Here is a 17,617-nt window from a genome sequence, read left to right on the forward strand (position 1 = left end):
TCGCTCGGAGCAAGCGTTGCAGCCGCTCCGCAAAGCTCCAGGCGTCTTGCACCATCCAGGCTTGGGATCAGCGGTGGCTGGCCGGACAAACGGGAGTGTTTGGCTGCTGCTTTCTGATGTGTTTCTGTGCTCCACACCAAGGGGACCTGAGGTTGCCCCGGCTGGTGCTGCAGAAGCCAGGGGCTGGGGGCTGTGCCACCTCCTGGGATGCAGAGCGCTGGGTTGAGAGGCAGGATCGGTGCTGGAGGTAAAACAAATCAACTGGGGGATGTCACCATAAAAGCTAAATATTCTTCAGACTTTGCATCATCATACAGGGGGTTGTATTTGCTTGTGGGGTGCCCAGAAGGCCCCCCTGAATTTTGGAGAGCAGGGATTTAAAACAAAAGCATCACTAACTGCAGCCCAGCCAGGGATGTGGAGGGGCTCGTGTGTGCAGCGGCATGGGTCCGGGGTAGCCTGCCCTCCCCAGAGGAAGCTTCTTTCTTCCCTGCCTGAAAACTGCCTCTTTGCTGGGAATTGAAGAGAAATTCTCTGATTTACATCCAGCGTGCCGGCGTGAGCAGCTGCTGGCTCCCAGGCTCCCGTGACTCCTGCGCCCCAGCACTTGCGGGGGAGGCCTTGTCCCCAGGGACATGGCCCTGGAGCGGGATGGCTGGGATGCTGCTGGCAGACAGGGAGCTGGAGATAAAAGTCAGGGCTGGGTCCCAACCCTGGTGGGTGGCTGAGTGCTGTCTCCTGCGATGCCCCGTTTAAGATGCTTTTAAAGAGACTTCGAGGTTTTCCTCCTGGTTTGGCAGCCGCCTGCTCCTCTGCTTGGATTTTTCCTTTATGGAGGACCCAAAGTCGGGGCACTGGCAGTCGCTGGGTGTTTTTAGTGTTCACGTCTGGCACTGAAGCCTTTCACCCATCACCCCACCGAGTCGGAGCAGGGTGACATACTCCAGGCACGCACCCAAACCTCCTCCAAGGTGTCCCCAGTGCTGAAAGCTACCAAAGCATCCTGGTGCCTTGTCCCTGTCCCTGTGCCGGATCAGAGGGATGGTGGAGGGGGCACAGGGATTTGTCACTTGCTGGGACACCCAAATACCCAGCTCAGTGCTGCAAAACATGGGGGTGTTTCCATTCCCCACCCAACTGCCTTAGGGGAAAACTTCTGCCTCTCTGAACTTTGTTGCCTCTCCTGAAATTCTAAAATTGCAGGGGAGAGGCTGCTGGGGGGATCTGACCCCACTCTTCACCTGCCCCTTGCCGGGTTTTACCGTGGGGCAGGGAGCTGCTGCCTTCTCAAGAAACCAGACCCACCGGTGGTCTCAAGAAATCAGACTTGCCATCTTCCCTCTCTCCTGGGTTTGTCATCTCGAAGGCCACAGCCCCCAGATTCCTGGCGGAGCTCTGGCTCTCTGCAACAACATAGCTCAAATTCCTGATCCTGCCGATAGGACCAGCTCCTGGGTGAGGGGGGGCTCCCAGCTGCTCCACAGCTTTGCTCGGTCCGGGGTGAGGGACTCCTCCTCGGGCTCACCCTGCTCCGCACCCCCAGGCTCCCGCCAGGGTTTGCTTTGGGTCTCGTGGGCTCCACTCCTGTGGTCTCAGTGTCTCCAGTCTGACAAACCCCCACACGCTTTATTTGACCTCCTGCAGCCAAAAAGCTGCTGGGTGAGTGGCTCCTTGAGTGCCCCGAGTGCAGGGAACAAACCTCTCAGAGCATCAAGAACCCGGTGGGGCTCCTCAAACATGTCCCTGTGGGAGGCGTGACCCCAGCGAGGTGCCGCGTGGGGCTCCACAGGCCAGGGAGCAGCTGGGAAAACAGTGGTGTGATGCTGGGAAAGCCTCGGGACAGCCCGGGCCACGCTGAAATGGGGCTGCTCCACATGGGGAGGCTGAGCAGGGCACCCCGCTGCCCAGGCCGGGGGCGGGGGGGATGACCCAGCCTCCTGGGAGCCACCCTGGGGAGAGGGACGTCCCTCTTAGGGACACATCCCAGGTCCTATCGGGATGCGACTGGAGCAGGGCAGGGTCCTGCTGGGTGCGGACCCTGCCATTCTGTGGGAAAGGTCTCACTCGGGATGCCCCGACACTGGCAGGGCGGTGGCTGCACGTTGCTGTAGGTTGGGGACACTGATAAGCTGTTGCAAAACTATTACTAAGGCAAAATAATTCTAAAAAGTGTGTTACAATTGCGTAATTTGTGATTCTTAGCAACAGTTGATGTGAGCCCCGTCTGCCCTGGTCTTGCCTGGGGTTTCTGCTGGGTTTGCAGTGCCACCCATGCGGGGGACGGAGCATCACCTGGCAGGAGCCGCTGCTGCTGCTTGCAGAGGAATCCGGCTCCGTTGATCTCATTGCAGGATTTGACCCGCCTTTATTGTTCAACCCAAGCGTGTGTGTGCATGTACGCAGACAAGAACCTCTACAGGAGCTGTTTGCTAGACTCACCCAGTTACTGGGAACAGAACAAACTACCTTTCCCCTCCCCACACACACACACTCAGCGCTGCAGACAAAAACCTGGGCACGCAGGAGAGCTGCAGAGACACAGCTGGGAAAGAGCTTCCCTACACGGAAAGCTGTCCGGATCCGGCCACCTCTCTCTGACCCTTTACCGGCTGGGCAGGTACCTCCAGCGCGCCAGGCAGCGGCGCAGGGTGCTCACAGGGCTGTTGGGGACCGCCAGGTTGTGGGGGGACAGACCCCACAGTGCTAACGGGGTGCAGGTGAGAGCTGTGCGCTGGCTGGGGTGCCTGTGCCTACGGTGGCCAGAGGTGGGGACCCCGACACCGTGCAGTGCTATGTCAGGACCCCACAGGCAGTGCTGGGGTCCCTGGCCCATGGGGCTGCGCACCCCGGGGAGGGATGGAGGGGGATGGCACAGCACGGCATCCCAAGGAGCAGGAAAGGCCATCCCAGGCCCTGCTCCTCTGTCCCACCACCCTCCCTGGGGGCCGAGAGAGGCTGAGCCCTCCCCGAGAAAGCGCACAGCCCCGCTCTGCTGCGTTTACCCCAGGCAGGAGCCAGGCGCTTTCGTGCCCAGCACCCTGCACCCACGCGGGGCAGGACCCGGTGGTGACGCAGCGGGCTGGCACGCTGGGGGCTGGTGAGGGTGCTGGGCTTCGCAGGAGGCAAACCGGCACTGCAGGCAGAGCCGAGCACACCTGGAGCGTTGCCCCTGCTCCGCCTGGCTGCCCGCCAGCGCCAGCCGGGCTGCGGGGCTCCCACGGTGCCAGCCTGGCACCAGCTCGGCACAGAGCTCACGTCCCCTTCCCACCCCACCAGGGGTCCATGGCTGGAGCTGGCACTGGGAGGCAGGTGGGTGCTGGGTGGCATCGCCGGCAGGGCACCGGGGCTGGAGACATGGGTGACTTGGCAGGCTGGTGAGGGGGCACGGGCCCTGGGGGCGTGCAAGGGCTCCGGGCAGCAGCCATCAGCGCAAGCTTTTGGCTGAGGAGAGGAAAGCAGCAGCTCCCCTCTCCCCGTTTTAAAGCGAAGGGCTGGGTGGGAGCGCTGCGATTTCTCCCCACCCTGGCTCGCTGCCGGGGGTTTGCCCGGGAAGAAGGATCTGGTTTTGGACGGGGCAGTGAGCGCAGGTGTGTGAGCGCGGGCAGAGGTGCTGCCCTGGCACTTGGCACACGCTGGCACGGGACCCCAGCTCAGCTCAGCTGCGCTTCTTGGTGCGACCCCGGGCCAGCAGCGTGGGAGCGTGGTGGTGGGTTCGCGGCTTGCTGCGGGGTGGCCCTGGCCAGGGAAGGGCTCCCAGGCAGCCCCATGGGCTCCAGGCAGTGCTCCAAGCTCTGATCCTTCCCCACAGCCCCGGGACATCTCGCCAGGCCACACAGCTCTCCTCGGACAAGAGGACTCAGATCATCTGTGTGCCATTGCGCCCTCAGCCATGCCCTGAGCGGGGAAGGAGCCTGAGCCGCCTCCAGGTACGTCTCGGGGGGCACTGGGCAGCAGCTCCTGCGGGGGGATGCAAGTGCATGGTGCTGATTGACCTGAGTAGCTGGAAAGGAAGGAATTAGCGCTTGGGGTTGAAGGAAACTTTTGATCCAGCCTGGAACTGGAGCTGCCTGCTGGCTCCTGGGCTGTCCTGTACGCCCCAGGCAGGCATTTCAACAGCCAAAACCAAAGCATTTGTCTGGAAAAAAACCATATTTTTCTTACACAAACCACCTCTTTTAGAAAACACAGAAATGAAATGTTGGGACTGGTGATATCTGGGATGTGGTCCCACTGGAACCAGCCACGGTGCTGCCTCCCTGGCCCCGGCCCCAACCTGCTGGGCCAGTTTGGGCTCCTGCGGGGCTTTGGCACATTCCTCCTGCCAGAGCCACAAGCACCTGGCGCTGCAGACCCCCAGCAGCCCATCTCTGCAGACCCCCAGCAGCCCAGCGCTGCAAGCCCCCAGCAACCCAGCACTGCAGACCCCCAGCAGCCCAGTGCTGCGGACCCCCAGCAGCCCATCACTGAGGACCCCCAGCAGCCCACTGCTATGCACCATGCTCTGCAGGCACAGACAGACCATTCCCGTGGCGAGCAAGAAACTGCTCTGCAGAGTGTCCTCGCCGGCAGGCACAGACCCCCAAAACTTGGCAGTTCCTTGCAAAAGAAGATTAATTCTTGCAAAGGCAAAGGAAGCTGCAAAAAGTCTCCTCTGATCATTGCTGGTGCTCGGCTCTGTCCTTCAAGGGCTTGGCCCTCCCTGCTTACCACAGGATCGTGTGATGCTTCACTCTGGTCTTCACCCCTACACCGCACAGCCCACCATGCTCGTATCAGTGGTGGTGTGCATTGCTCAAAGCAACGCCCTAAAAGCAGGGACGGACCCAGCCTGCCATTCTGTGAAGCCCTCTGTCAGGGGAGACACCTTAACAGCACAGAGCCAACAGTGGCCAACTCACCTCCGGCTAACCGTCACCCGGGTTTGCAAACCCAGGCGGCAGTGAAGCTCTGGGTCTGGCATAGCGTGCCAGGCAGTAAAGCTCTGGGTCTGGCGTAGCGTGCCACCCTGCTTGCACTGGGGCAGCCCCATGCCGAGCTGCGGAGCCGGTTTGGCCAGCACAAGCCCTTGGGGCTGCCAGCAGCGCTGCCGCTGCCGGGAGCGGGGTGCCAGCTAGGGTGAGGTGCCGGCAGCATGCACAGACTCTCCCTTTCAGCAGCCCCACTTTCACCCGCGCTTGGGCTGCCTCAGGCGTCACCTGCGAGAAAGAAAACCCATCCCTGCCATGCCCCAGCATCCGGCTCTGCAGCAGCCGCTTCCCCTTCAGCTCTTGGCGTTAGCAAAGCATGGCGGCTGGTTTAGCCCATTCTACCTATGTAGAAACTGCGGCTCAGGGAAGGCTGGGACCACACCTGAGATCCCCTGGGGTGTCCCTGGTGGTAAAGGTTCCCATCCATCCCCAAAACGTGCTGGTGCAGGGGAGTGTGGCTGAGCCACACAAAACCCCGGGGAGGGAAGAGGACGAGCCTGGGGAGCACGACCCAGGAGCTGTGCTGGTCCAGTGCTGCAGCCGAGCGGAGCCAGCTCAGCCCTGCCCCTGCCAAGGCGCTTTCCCACCGGGTCCCATTGCACAGGTGGGGGTCCCGCTGCCCCCGTCCTTCCCACCGTGGCTCTGATGCATCAGGGGCACATCAGGCAATCAATGAGCTTGTGCCTCAGTGCTGGGCAGCCAAGGAGGGGCTGGCAGGGCACTGGGGGTCCATCCTAGTGGCCATCAGCATGTGCCCCTGTGGGCAGCGGGGGAGAAGGAAGGTGTGGTCAGGGGTGGAAATGTGCTGCAGGGTCCCTTCCTGCCCCCATCCCAAGGGACCGGTCAGCTTGCGGGGCTGGTGTCCACACAAACCTTTGCTTTGCTGCCATGCCCAGCACCCTGCACAGCTGCCCCTGCCTCCCGCCTGGGCGCAGCCTCTTCCTGTTGATCCTGGCCCGCTCCAGCAGATTGCGCTGCCAATTTACACCGACGTGCGCAATCAGGCCGGGGACATGGTGGCAGGGACTTGGCCAGGTGGCTCATCCCTTACGGCAAAGGCTCCACCAGAAGGAAGTGCAGAGAGGTTGAGTCACCTCTGTCAACAGGAGAACGTGAGGATGGGCTTTACTGTCTACAAGTGAGATGGTCCCTCCACCCCAAATAAGTGGCACATGGTTGGGGAGACAGTCCAGGAGGTCAATGAGATTAAGTGCAGCAAGAGGTGAGCTGACCCATGGCCATCTCCCACTGCTCTTCACCCACGGCTTCTGCTGCTGTTTCTCCAGGTTGGGTGACTCTGGTCTCCACCAGCTACCATGGACTGGAAAACACTGCAGGCGCTGCTCAGCGGGGTCAACAAATACTCCACAGCTTTTGGCCGCATCTGGCTCTCTGTGGTCTTCGTCTTCCGTGTGCTGGTCTACGTGGTGGCAGCTGAGCGCGTGTGGGGAGATGAGCAGAAGGACTTTGACTGCAACACGCGGCAGCCGGGCTGCACCAATGTCTGCTATGACCAATTTTTCCCCATCTCCCACATCCGCCTCTGGGCCCTGCAGCTCATCTTTGTCACTTGCCCTTCCCTCTTGGTCATCATGCACGTGGCCTACAGGGAGGACCGGGAGAAGAAGAACCGGGAGAAGAATGGGGAGAATTGCCCCAGGCTCTACAGCAACACGGGCAAGAAGCATGGCGGACTGTGGTGGACCTACCTGCTCAGCCTCTTCTTCAAGCTTATCATAGAGATCCTGTTCCTCTACCTCCTCCACAAGATATGGGACAGCTTTGACTTGCCACGGCTGGTCAAGTGCTCCAATGTGGACCCCTGCCCCAACATTGTAGACTGCTACATTGCTCGGCCAACCGAGAAAAGAGTCTTCACGTACTTTATGGTCGGGGCCTCAGCCATCTGCATCATCCTTACGGTCTGTGAGATCTTCTACCTCATCTTCAAGCGGGTTGTCCGGAGTGCACGGAAGTGGAAGAAGTCCACCAAGCGCTCCGTCAGCTACAGCAAGGCCTCCACCTGCCGGTGCCACCTCAAGACGGAGGAGAAGGACAAGTCCCAGACGAGGTGGGTGGCAGCCCTGTGGGCTTTGGCTCCCAACCTGACTGCTGTCTGATGGGTGCTGGGAGGGCAAGAGGGAGGGAGAAGTGTCCTGGATTGTGCCAGGCTTGGCTGGCCACAGTGGTGACCACCAGTGATGCCACCAGCCAGGACCTCGATGGCTGAAAGGGGAGGGGGACACATCTATGGGAAGTCTCCTGCTTGGGAGCATGGGCACGTCCCTGGGTGTCCCAGCGGCGAGGGCACGCTCGGTGGCAGGTGGGTGCTAGCTGCCCCCGGGCATGCCTGAGGGTGTCTGTTCTTCCCACAGAGGAGAAGAGCTGTGAGCTCACCCGTCCCAGCCGGCTCGCCTTCCCCTTGGCCCAGCAGCTTTTCAAGCCTGCTAAGTCCCTGAACCCTCAAGAGTCAACTCATGAAAAATGACTAAGCCCAGAAAAATGAAGTCACCCCGAGAGAGGCCCACGGGTGCCTGAGCAGACGCAGGTGAGGCGAGGGCAGCCCTGGAGCTCTGCCAGCTGCACGCGGCAGCGCCGCGGGGCTTGGACATCCTGCCAACGTATAGATGCCGTGCATGACTCCGCCGAGCAGCCAGCCCCACCGCAGCAGCCAGCTCAGTCCTCCCGGGCAGCGAGCCCAGCCAGGAGCTGCAGGGGTGAAGCCATCGAGCTGGGGGAGCACACGGGACTGGGGCTGGCAGGAGGGAGCATGGGGACTCCTGTGTCCCAGCAGCTTCTCTTGGGTCCTGCAGCTCTGCTGCTCGCGTGCTGGGTGTGAATGCATCAGTGCCCAGCCAGGGATGGTGTCACCTAGCGCGGTGACAGTCCTCCTGGCTCGCTGTGCCCGTACAGGCACAGTCCCAAGCACAGTTTCATCCTCCTTTCTTTTGTACCAAGGAACCAAAGAAATGCTGGGCTCAGCGCCGTGGCCAGAGCCCTCTTCGTGCGCCCGGAGTAATCAGAGAGGAGCAGGGCTGCAGGCTGCTCCTGGCTGCTCCCTTTGCCAGCACTGGGGCAGGAGCAGCCTTTTCCCCTTCGCTCATGCAAGCGCCATGCCGGTGTCCCACCCAACTGCCCGTGCTGGTTCTGCTGCTTCTCTTGGAGCCTTTGCATCCCCCCTCACCTCCTCTGGATGTCACAGATAGCGTAAGTCATGGATCCAAAATACATCATGTTGTTTGTAGACGGTGGGATCTGCTCTGCACGCTTTGAATTGGGAGGACTGGTAAAGGCAGAAGAAATGGATCTGCAGAGGTTCCCCAGAAGCCCACAGCTGGGTCCTCCCCACTCCTGCCTCAGCTGGGGCTATGCGGCTCGAGCCCCGGTGCCGGTGTGCCCGGTGTCCGACCACTCCGCCTCCTCCCGGCTTGTCACGCATCGTTAAACTTTAATTCACCAGAACCGCATGCTGGCCCCCGAGGAAATCAAGGAAGGAGCAGCATCAATTATTTACTAAATCTTGATAAATATTACAATAAATAGAAATTATTTCCATTTAATCTCTCCTTAAGCGGTGCTACACGGAGGGTCTGCTGGCTCTCCGGCCAGCCCGTGAGCATGCCGTGGTGTGCGCTGCCACAGCCAGGGCTCGTGCCGCTGTGGGAGGCTGTGATGGCCATTCCCATGCTGCTGGGGCAGTGACACGTCTCTGCGCTGGGACACAGAGCAAGTGCTTCCAGCACCGGCTGCTCCCATGGGCACCCCAGCACCATGTCACCTGTGTCACCTGAGGTGCCAGCCTCAGTGCCAGAGGAAAGATGCTCCAGGAGGTTGAACAGCAGAAGGTGGCTGACCAGGAAGCGGCTCTGGAAGCCACAGGGGTCTGCTTTGGGACACCCACACGGCTCACTGGGGGTCTGTGGCTGGGGCAAGTGAAGCCCATGCTGGGCACCATCCTGGTGGGTAAAGCAACATGGGAGCAGGCGTGTCTGCTGTCAGAGCAGCTCTGGTTCCCTTGCAGGTTTGGAGCAGCTCCCCAGAAGTGATCGTTTCCACCCGTGGAGGGCTGGGGGGGCTCAGAGCATCGCTTGGGGCAGGCACCGAGAGGGGACCATGCCGTTTGGGCAGCTACAACCCAGGGGTGGTGGGAGCGGGAAGTGGGATTCATGGTGGGCTGGCTGGGAGACGGGCCGTGGGCTCTGCAGCACCCTGGTGCCACGGCATGGAGCAGCACATGGGCGTCACCTGAAGCACGGCAATTATTTGATATTAAATATAATGATGCTATTCTGGCTCTGCCCTCGCTCAGCCCTGGCACTGTCTGTGAGAAGGAAATGCCATGTCTCGGTGCAGGAGAGGCGGCAGCTCCCAGTTGGTGAGAACTGGCCTAGTTTCTGGTTTCGGTAGCCCAAACCCGAGCCCACCGCCCCGGCTGACCCCACACAGCCCACGCCAACCGCGCCGGCCCTTTGCGGCCGTGGCAGGACAGCGGGTGGGGGCACACACAGCGGGTCTGCCCCCTCCCCAAAGGCAGCAGGACTTAAGCCTGTGTGTAAACCACCAGCATCAGCCCCCCCGCTCCCCGCTGCGGTGCCTCCGCACGCCCCGTCGGAGCAGCCGACGGCAAAGCCCCGTTTGAACCGGGCGGCGGGTGCCGGCCCGCGGGTCCCCGGCGCAGCTCAGCCCCGGGGCCGGGCAGCGGCGGGCTCCGGTGTGGCTCCAGCACCACCCAGCGCCCGCCGCGCCGCACGGACCCGCGGGGGCACGGGACGGGGACCGAGCATCCCCGGGGGACCGAGCATCCCCCCCGGCACCCCGGGGCATCTCCCCGGCCCTGCCGCCCCGCACCAACAGCGCGGCGGCTGTAGGGGCGCGCCGTGGGGTGGCTCGCCGGGGGTCCCCACCGGTGGGCAGGTCCGTGAGCCCCGCGGGTCCCTGCCCCGCTCAGCGGCTTTGCCGGAACCGGGAGCGAACGGGCGGGGAAACCCGGGGCTTACCCACCGCCCCCGGTGGCGAGGGGGCCGGCTGTCCCCGGCGCCCCCCCCCGGGGCCGCCCCCTCGGTCGGGGGGTGGGGGGCGGCCCCGCACACCTGAGGCTTGGCGCTAAGCCCCGGCCCCCGGTTTCCTGCCCGCGCTCCTCCCCTGGCTCCCCCCGGGCCCCCCCGGCCCCGCAGGGCCGGAGCCGCCCGGGCCGCTCACACCCAGCGCGGCCCCAGCCCGGCGGGACGTGCCCGGCGCGGCGGAGGTGAGTGCGCGCTGCCGGGAGCCCGCGGCGCCGGGACCCCCGGGGGGGCATTGGGGACACGGGTGCCTGGGGTAGGGGCACCCCACCGCTGGCACCCGCTGGCAGCCTGGGGCACCCCGCTGGCCCCATGCGGCTGGGTGTCCCTTTAACGGCCCAGCCGGCACCTCTGCCTGCTTAATTGGCAGGGGTTAATTAGAAGCCAGGGCTGCGGCTGTTCCTTCTCTCCCAGCCGGGCTGCAGGGCTGAGCTCTGCTGGGAGGGCTGGGCTCACCGGGGGTGAGGCTGAGGCACCCCCGGAGCGACAGCAGGTCAGCGTGCGGTGAGTGGTCTGGGGGGTCCCTCGGCTGGGGAAAGCCCTGGAGGGGGGAGCGGGCTGGGTGCCATCACCCCCCAGCGAGGGACCCGGCTGGGGGCTGTCCCTCCAGTTTGGGGTGAGCCCTGAGCAGGTACTGGGGTGGCTGCGGTACCCCAGGGGTTTGCGCTTCCCCCCGTTCCATGACCCTGGTGCTCTCTGCCCTTCGGCAGAACCGGGGCAGTGGGCTGTAGGAGAGGCAAATCTGGGCTGCTGCTCCTGTGAGCCCCCCCGTGCCCCCTCTCTGGGTGCTGTGGCCAGGGGATGCCCCCAAACCAGCGGGGCAGCGAGCTTTTCGCTGCGGGCTGTGTCCTGGGAGTGGGACTGGGTGCTGTGCATGGGACGGTGCTGGGGTGGGGGATCCCCTCGGTGCCTCTTCTCCCCCAGCCCCGTGTTTCTGCACTGGGGTGTAGGAGGAGCGCTCCTGGGCTCAGCAGTGCTGCCTGGCTCCCTCCCTTAGGATGTTCCTTGGTGGGTTGCTGGGACCCTCGGCAGAGCAGCTGCGTCCTGAGAAAGTGCAGGGTTTAGGTGGCCCCGTCTGCCCCGTGCTCTCCAGTGTGGAAACGGAGAATTGACTTGGCTCCCCTCCTCTCTCCGCTGGCAGAGGCACGAGGCTCCCTAGAAGATGGGTGACTGGGGGTTCCTGGAGAAACTGCTGGACCAAGTCCAGGAGCACTCGACCGTGATCGGGAAGATCTGGCTCACCGTGCTCTTCATCTTCCGCATCCTCATCCTGGGCTTGGCTGGGGAGTCAGTGTGGGGGGACGAGCAGTCGGATTTCGTGTGCAACACCAAGCAGCCGGGATGCACCAACGTCTGCTATGACAAAGCTTTCCCCATCTCCCACATTCGCTACTGGGTGCTCCAGTTCCTCTTTGTCAGCACCCCAACGCTGATTTACCTCGGCCATGTTGTCTATCTCTCCCGGAAGGAGGAGAAGCTGAAGCAACAGGAGAGCGAGCTTCGGGCTATCCACAGCAAGGACCCAAAGATCGAGCAGGCCCTGGCAGCTGTGGAGAAGAAGATGTCCAAGATCTACATGACGGAGGATGGGCGGCTCAAGATCCGAGGGGCGCTGATGTGGACGTACATCATCAGTGTGATCTGCAAGAGCATCTTCGAGGCTGGCTTCCTCGTTGGCCAGTGGTACCTGTACGGCTTTTCCATGGTGCCCCGCTATGTGTGCAAGAGGGACCCCTGTCCCCATCAGGTGGACTGCTTCATCTCTCGCCCTACCGAGAAGAGCATCTTCATCATCTTCATGCTGGTGATGGGCTTGATCTCCTTAATCCTGAACCTCCTGGAGCTCTTCCACCTCTGCTGCAAGAGCCTGCTTGGCAACATCAAGAAGGTGTCGGGGCCGAGCCAGGACGGCTTTGCCCCCGACATGGTTGTGGGTCCCTACCCACCCAAGCACTACCCCTTCCTGCCCATGGCCGAGAGCCACACGCCACCCTACCAGGCCTACAACAAGCTCTCCAGTGAGCAGAATTGGGCCAACTTCCACAACGAGGAGAACCTGGCGCTGGGCAGTGGCAGCAGACCCCTCTCAGACCCCTACACCCCCGCGGCTGCTGAAGCCCCCACACCGGAGGAGAAGCTGTGCAGCCGGCCCGGGAGCTCAGCCTCCAAAAAGCAGTACGTCTAGTGCCGGGCTGGCCCCGGCTGGCCACGGGGACCTTCCCTGGTCCCTTGTTCCTGTGAAGGTGCCGTCTGGATGGGCTGCGGAGGCTGTGCCCGGGGGGACCTGCCTGCCCCGGGAGGTGATGCTCGGGAGCGGGGCTGGATGCTCTCCTGGAGCAGAGCCTCCCCACTCTCCTCTTTTCCCCACAGACCTTGCAAGGAAGGAAACTGCAGAAAGTTCCCTGGGACGCCGTGTCCCGTGTGCCTCGCTGTGGGAAAGGGAGAAATCCCTCGAGCCACACAGCTGGGAACAGGCTGTCCCCGGGGCTGTGGCAGGAGGCTGGGGCCAGCCGCGAGGCTGGAGTGTGAAAGCTGGGCCTGTGCCCTGGGAAGCCACTTGCCTCCACAGGCAGCGGGCTGAGCCCAGGAGGGCTGGGGCAGCGCTGCCTCACCGGCCCTGGCCACCAGCCCCATCCTGTTCCTGTGGCCACGGCTGCGGGCCAGCAGCTCCTGCCCCAGGGCTTGCTGCGGGAGCTGCCCCCTGCCCCACGGGGCATGGGGGGGTTAAGCAGCAGCTGGCAGCTGGGGCTCTGCAGCCACCCACTGATCCCGATGGCTGCAGGTCACTGCTCGGGTGCGCTGGGGCTGCGAGCCCCCAGCCCTGGACCCTTTCCCACTTGGTGTGTGTCTCTAAGTTATTTTTAACCTGCTGGCCTGAGCATGGGGCTTTCTGCCTTCAAGGTGCCGCTGTGTGGGATCTGGGGAGCCGTGTCCAGCCTGGCCGAGTGCCCTGGAGCCCTGTGCATTTTTCCAGGAGGAATTCGCCAAGCAGCTGCTGGGTTTGGGGGGTTATTGGTTTTATTACTTTGCACTAGTCATCTCCTGCTGTGGGTGGGGGTGTTGGGGGGTGTATGGAAGAATCAACAGCCGCCACATGAGCAGTCACCCTGTCATCCCCAGCCCACCGATGCTGTGAAAGGGGAAGGTCCTGCGTGACCCAGGCACGAGCGTGGGATGTGGGTGCTGCCCTCAGTGCTGTTTCCTTTCCTCCTGGCAGACTCAAGTGTTGCATCTTGTTGAATAAAGTTGGATGAATGAAAAAAGGTGAAGTGTGGCCTGACTGTGCTTCCTGCAGCCACCAGCTGTCCCTGGGAGGGTGGGTGCGGGTCTGGGGCTGAGAGGGAAGCTGCTGCCCTGTGGGGCTGGGGTCCAGGGGGGCGTGGGCACCCACCCACTGAAATCACAACCCTCCCTGCTATAGTGTCCCATCCCCTTGAGCCAAGCCTCAGCCCAGAGGCTGTCACTGGGCCATCTTGGGACAGGCGCCCGTGACCCAAAGCAGGGCTCAGCTCCTCTGCCCTGGCTGTGCTGCAGATAAACCGAACGGCGGCCATGGAGCTGCTCGTGGCTGCATAATAGGTGGAAATGAGCCACAGATAAAGGCACACAATGCGGCTCGGGCTGTTGTTTAGTTTCTCTGGCCAAGCCAGCCCAGGGCAGAGCCTGCTCTCTGCCGAGGGCCTCTTCAGTGAGGGTGGGACGGGCTAAAAATACCCTGGAGAAAATAAAATATGGGTGATATCGGGTAATATCGCTGCCACTGGCTGCTGGAGGAAGAGAAGAGGGAGGCACCCGGCCAGGCTGCCCTTGGTGCAGCGCCTGGGCTGGTGGCCGAGCCTGCCTTTGGCTCCCCTCCCTGCTGGGAATAACAAGGGGGGTAAAATCCCCTGGGGTGGGGGTCTGAGGTGCACGCTACCAGCTCTCAGCCCTCCCCTGCACCCTCCATGAGGATGCTGGGGAAGATGCTCTCCAGAGGGACCCTGCCCTGCTCCCCCTGTTGCCCAGTGGGGGCTCCCGGAGCACCCCAGTGCAATGGGGGACCACAGCCCAGCGCTCCCCAGGCATCAGCAGAGCTGCAAAGCCCCTCCAAGCTGCAGCTTTCTGGGGGAGGGGGGCAGTCTGGTGTGCTCAGCCAGGAGGAAATACCCGTGTGAAAGGTAACGGTGCAGCCGTGCAGTGTGTTTACCCGCCGGCAGTGTTCCCCCGCTCACCTCCCCTCTCCTGGGCTGATATTTTTGTTGGCACCAGGGGAGCATCACGCTTTTCCGAACGGCCTTGCAAGGTGGAAAACAAGACGGCCGAGACCCCCCCTTGCCTGGACGCTGTGCCCGGCCACGGGTGCTGTGCAAACACAGCTCCGCGTCCCGCTATTGTTCCCATGTTGTGACAAGGCAGCTCGGGGCAGCTGGTGTGACCTCGTGCCGCCGGGACCTGCCCACGCCACATGCCAACAACAACAGCGAGGGGTTCACCTGCACGGTGGGACCGGGGAGGGGGCGGCCGTGGGGCCGGTGTTGGCAGCAGCCCCCCAGAAGGCGGGCGGGCAGCCCTTAGGCAAATAAAAGTTTGCAGCTGATAAGGGTGCAGGCTGTCCCGGAGAAGCCCTTTGGCACAGCTCGGGGACAGATAGTGGACACGCACGGCTTTTCTCACACCTCTGTGCTCCCTCCTGAGTAAACAGGCCCCTCCGGTCACTCACTGCCCCAACCCCCGGCCCCGTGCCATGATGCTGAGCCCTGCGGTGGCATGGGCAGCCTGGGGGCTGTGGTGATGGGGTCCCCACAGGTACCCCAGAGACTCAGCTCTGGGGTAACGGGCAGCAAGTATGTGCCGTGACATGTGGGCACCAGGACGACTTGCAGCCACCTGACTGGGATGGCAGAGAGCCCTGGGCATGGCAATGGGGTGGGGGCACTGTGGGGCTGTTCTCCCCCATGCTGGCATTGCCCTTAGCATGGATTTTCAGGGAGGGCAGCTTTCGTATCGCCACCTAAGAGCCTTGTGGGGTTTATCCCACCCAAGGCTGGACGTACTTCCCAAGGCACCGCTGCAGCCCCCCGAGAACTGCCCTGGCAAGCAAGAGCTGCCTGCCCACCCTGTGCCATGGCGCGGGAGCTGGGCTGCCTTCCTCGGCAGCTCCCCCATCCTCAGCCCTGGAAGAAAGAGAGGGAGACGACAGGGCCAAAGGAGCAAAAGGAAGAGGTAGAGAGGTGGATGGACAGATGGACGGGCACCTGACCTGACCTCCAGCAGCCTGAGGCTGCGGGTGCACAGGCACACTCACCAGTTCAGGAGGATGCTGGGGGTGGGCAGCCACCCCGAGCACTCCCTGAGTCAGGAAAGGCTTTGGGGCGGCTCTGCCAGTCCTGGACCACACACTCCCCAGGACCCCGATTCCCACTGGGGGTGCTGGTCTAACACCAGCCACGGCCCCTGGGAGCTCTGTAACTTTGTCCCATGGCCACAGGTTTGCAGGGAGGTTCCTGCTCTCCTCCCAGTTAGGACCAGTCTGTGCTGGGCTCCCCCTGCCCAGCTCTGCCGTGGGTTGGGGGAGAGGAGCCGTGAGGGCTGTGCAGCATGTCCCGCCTGCAAGGCGCTGGCCAAGCACCAAGGAGGTTATTTTTAAGCTTTCCCAGGGCACAGAAAACAGCGTCTAAATCCGACCGGCTTGCAGGAAGAGCTGTGGCAGGAGCAAAACTGCAGCTGAGAGGGGAGGAAGGGCAGAGGGCTGGGCAGGGGGGCGCCAGCCAGGGCCACAGCATGGCCCCCCACCCACTGGGGCCCCGTTTGTGCCCAGGGCTCTGCCCGCAGCTTCCCAGTGCCCCGTTTCCCACAGCCCCCCAGGGAGACCGGGCGCAGGCAGGAGCATCCCTCTGAGCCAGGCGCAGACCCCCTGAGCCCACCGCACCCACCATCCAGGCAACACCAGACCAGGTACAATCCTGCCCTTCCCAGCACCACTGCCAACAGTGCCGAACGAAGGAAAAGCAACCCCCAAATGGCTCCCTTCCTCCCCCAGGCACGGGGTTATATTTAGCGCTCCACGCGCGGGCATGGCAGACAATGCGGCCCCGTGTGAGAACCGCGGGCGGGAGGAAACGCGCTCAATAGCCCCGATGACTTCCCGCATCCTGACATTGTCGCTCCCCTCCAGTCGCTTCCTCGCACGGAGGCGATGGGACCGCAGCACCCAGCACCCCATGCCCACCCCGGGATGGGTCCTACCCCTGCCAGCGGCTCAGGGCATCGGCCTGATGCAGCTCCAGGAGGGCAGGGGGTGCTGCCTGCTGGGTGGGAAGGGAGCGTGCCCCACTGTCCCCGGCCAGGGCCTGGGGGACGCATCTGGGTGTAGGGCAGAGCTGCTCCTCTCCCACAGCATGTCAGGGCTTCTGCCTGCTGCAGAAAGAGCCACTGGGCATGGCACGGAGGGTCTGCGCTGTGGGGCTGGGGCAGGAAGAGGCAAGTGAGACCGGGAGGCTGGGAAAGGACAGGCTGCGCTCAGGAAAAGGGCAAAACTGGAGCCTGGGAAAACAGCCTCGGCTGGCCAGAGCAGGGGAGAGAGCAGCCGTCCCCAGGGGATGCGGGGACACACACACCATTTGCTCTCCAGTGCAACTGGGGTGAACACTCTCAGTGTCCCAGGGCTGCAGGGCCACTGCGGTGTGCACAGATCCTGGGTGCCCCGGCGTGGCTGTGATGGGACAGAGGAGCGTGAGTCCCTGTGGGCCCCAGCGTCCCCCTGAAGCCCCCTGCATTGCTCTGCTCCTCCCCAAAGCATCGTCGCTCCAAGCCTTGCGGGAAGGGGACCGATGGCTCTGAGCAGCCCTTGTGCCAGCACAGGGTGACAGCATCCCCAGCCCTGCGCAGCTGGTGCATCCCTGCTCTGAGCTAACCGGACATCCGCTGCGGTCATCCAGGTGTGCCGAGCCGTGCCGAGCCGCCGAGGGGGCTCTCACTGCCCCTGCCTGCACAGCAGCTGTCCCAGGCCCCTGAGCCAACCCCCAGCAAGCCGGGGCACAGCTTGTGTGTCCCCCCCCAGCATGGTCCTGGCTCACTCCCTGCATCCTGCCTCCGGAAACTGCCACCTGCTCCTCTCACCAGCGGCTGGCAATGGACCGTCGGGTTTGGGGAGCAAACCCGGCCCTGGGCAGGGCAGAGGGTCGGCCGGGAAACTGTAGCCACCCTCGGAGCCAGCAGGGAGGAAGCAGCAAGGCAGCAGGGCCATGCCGAGAGCGCAGCAGCCAGCTTGCCCCCCTCCCAGCCTGGGGCATGGCCACCGCGGGCTGGGCAGGGACAGGCAGCACTTCTGCAGCTGCCAGATCCGATCCCTCCCCTGTGGCGCGGTGTGGCCGCAGCCAGCCCCTTCCCCAAAGCTGGACAAGCCCCGGGAGGACGCTGTCCTGCAAAACACCAACCTCCTGGCCAGGCTGGGACTCCCTGCCTGGGACAGGCTCACCCCTCGCACGGCCCCACACGTGCTGCTGGCACGGCTCCTTGCCACACTCCCGCTGCAGCATCCAGCTGTGCCATGCTGGGAACAGCTGGATTACAAACACGCTGGGCTAGACGAAGGACTTGAGCGGCTGTGTG

The 17,617-nt window shown here is 63.3% G+C and overlaps 2 protein-coding genes across 3 annotated transcripts; both read left to right on the plus strand.

Annotated features, from left to right (window-relative positions):
• The first annotated feature begins 3,822 nt into the window (after nucleotides 1-3,822).
• Nucleotides 3,823-7,658, plus strand: GJB3 (gap junction protein beta 3). 2 transcript variants are annotated; one of them, XM_037380958.1, is made up of 3 exons: nucleotides 3,823-3,926; nucleotides 6,254-7,038; nucleotides 7,343-7,658. In XM_037380958.1, exons 2-3 carry the CDS (start codon nucleotides 6,284-6,286, stop codon nucleotides 7,356-7,358), a joined length of 771 nt encoding a protein of 256 aa, XP_037236855.1. In that variant the 5' UTR covers nucleotides 3,823-3,926; nucleotides 6,254-6,283; the 3' UTR covers nucleotides 7,359-7,658. The 2 variants fall into 2 exon arrangements, with proteins under 2 accessions (XP_037236855.1, XP_037236854.1); XM_037380957.1 differs by lacking the exon at nucleotides 7,343-7,658 and having other exon boundaries at nucleotides 6,254-7,087.
• A 2,370-nt stretch (nucleotides 7,659-10,028) lies between these two features.
• On the plus strand, nucleotides 10,029-13,290 carry GJA4 (gap junction protein alpha 4). Its single transcript, XM_037381840.1, has 2 exons — nucleotides 10,029-10,212; nucleotides 11,169-13,290. Exon 2 carries the CDS (start codon nucleotides 11,190-11,192, stop codon nucleotides 12,210-12,212), a length of 1,023 nt encoding a protein of 340 aa, XP_037237737.1. The 5' UTR covers nucleotides 10,029-10,212; nucleotides 11,169-11,189; the 3' UTR covers nucleotides 12,213-13,290.
• The last annotated feature ends 4,327 nt before the right edge of the window (nucleotides 13,291-17,617 follow it).

Source organism: Falco rusticolus, chromosome 3 (genome assembly GCF_015220075.1).
Source record: "Falco rusticolus isolate bFalRus1 chromosome 3, bFalRus1.pri, whole genome shotgun sequence".
Taxonomy (NCBI): Eukaryota; Metazoa; Chordata; class Aves; order Falconiformes; family Falconidae; genus Falco; species Falco rusticolus.

Excerpts from the sequence above, each read along its gene's own strand:
- GJA4 (XM_037381840.1), top strand. The coding sequence starts at position 11,190 with ATGGGTGACTGGGGGTTCCTGGAGAAACTGCTGGACCAAGTCCAGGAG.
- GJB3 (XM_037380957.1), top strand. The coding sequence starts at position 6,284 with ATGGACTGGAAAACACTGCAGGCGCTGCTCAGCGGGGTCAACAAATAC.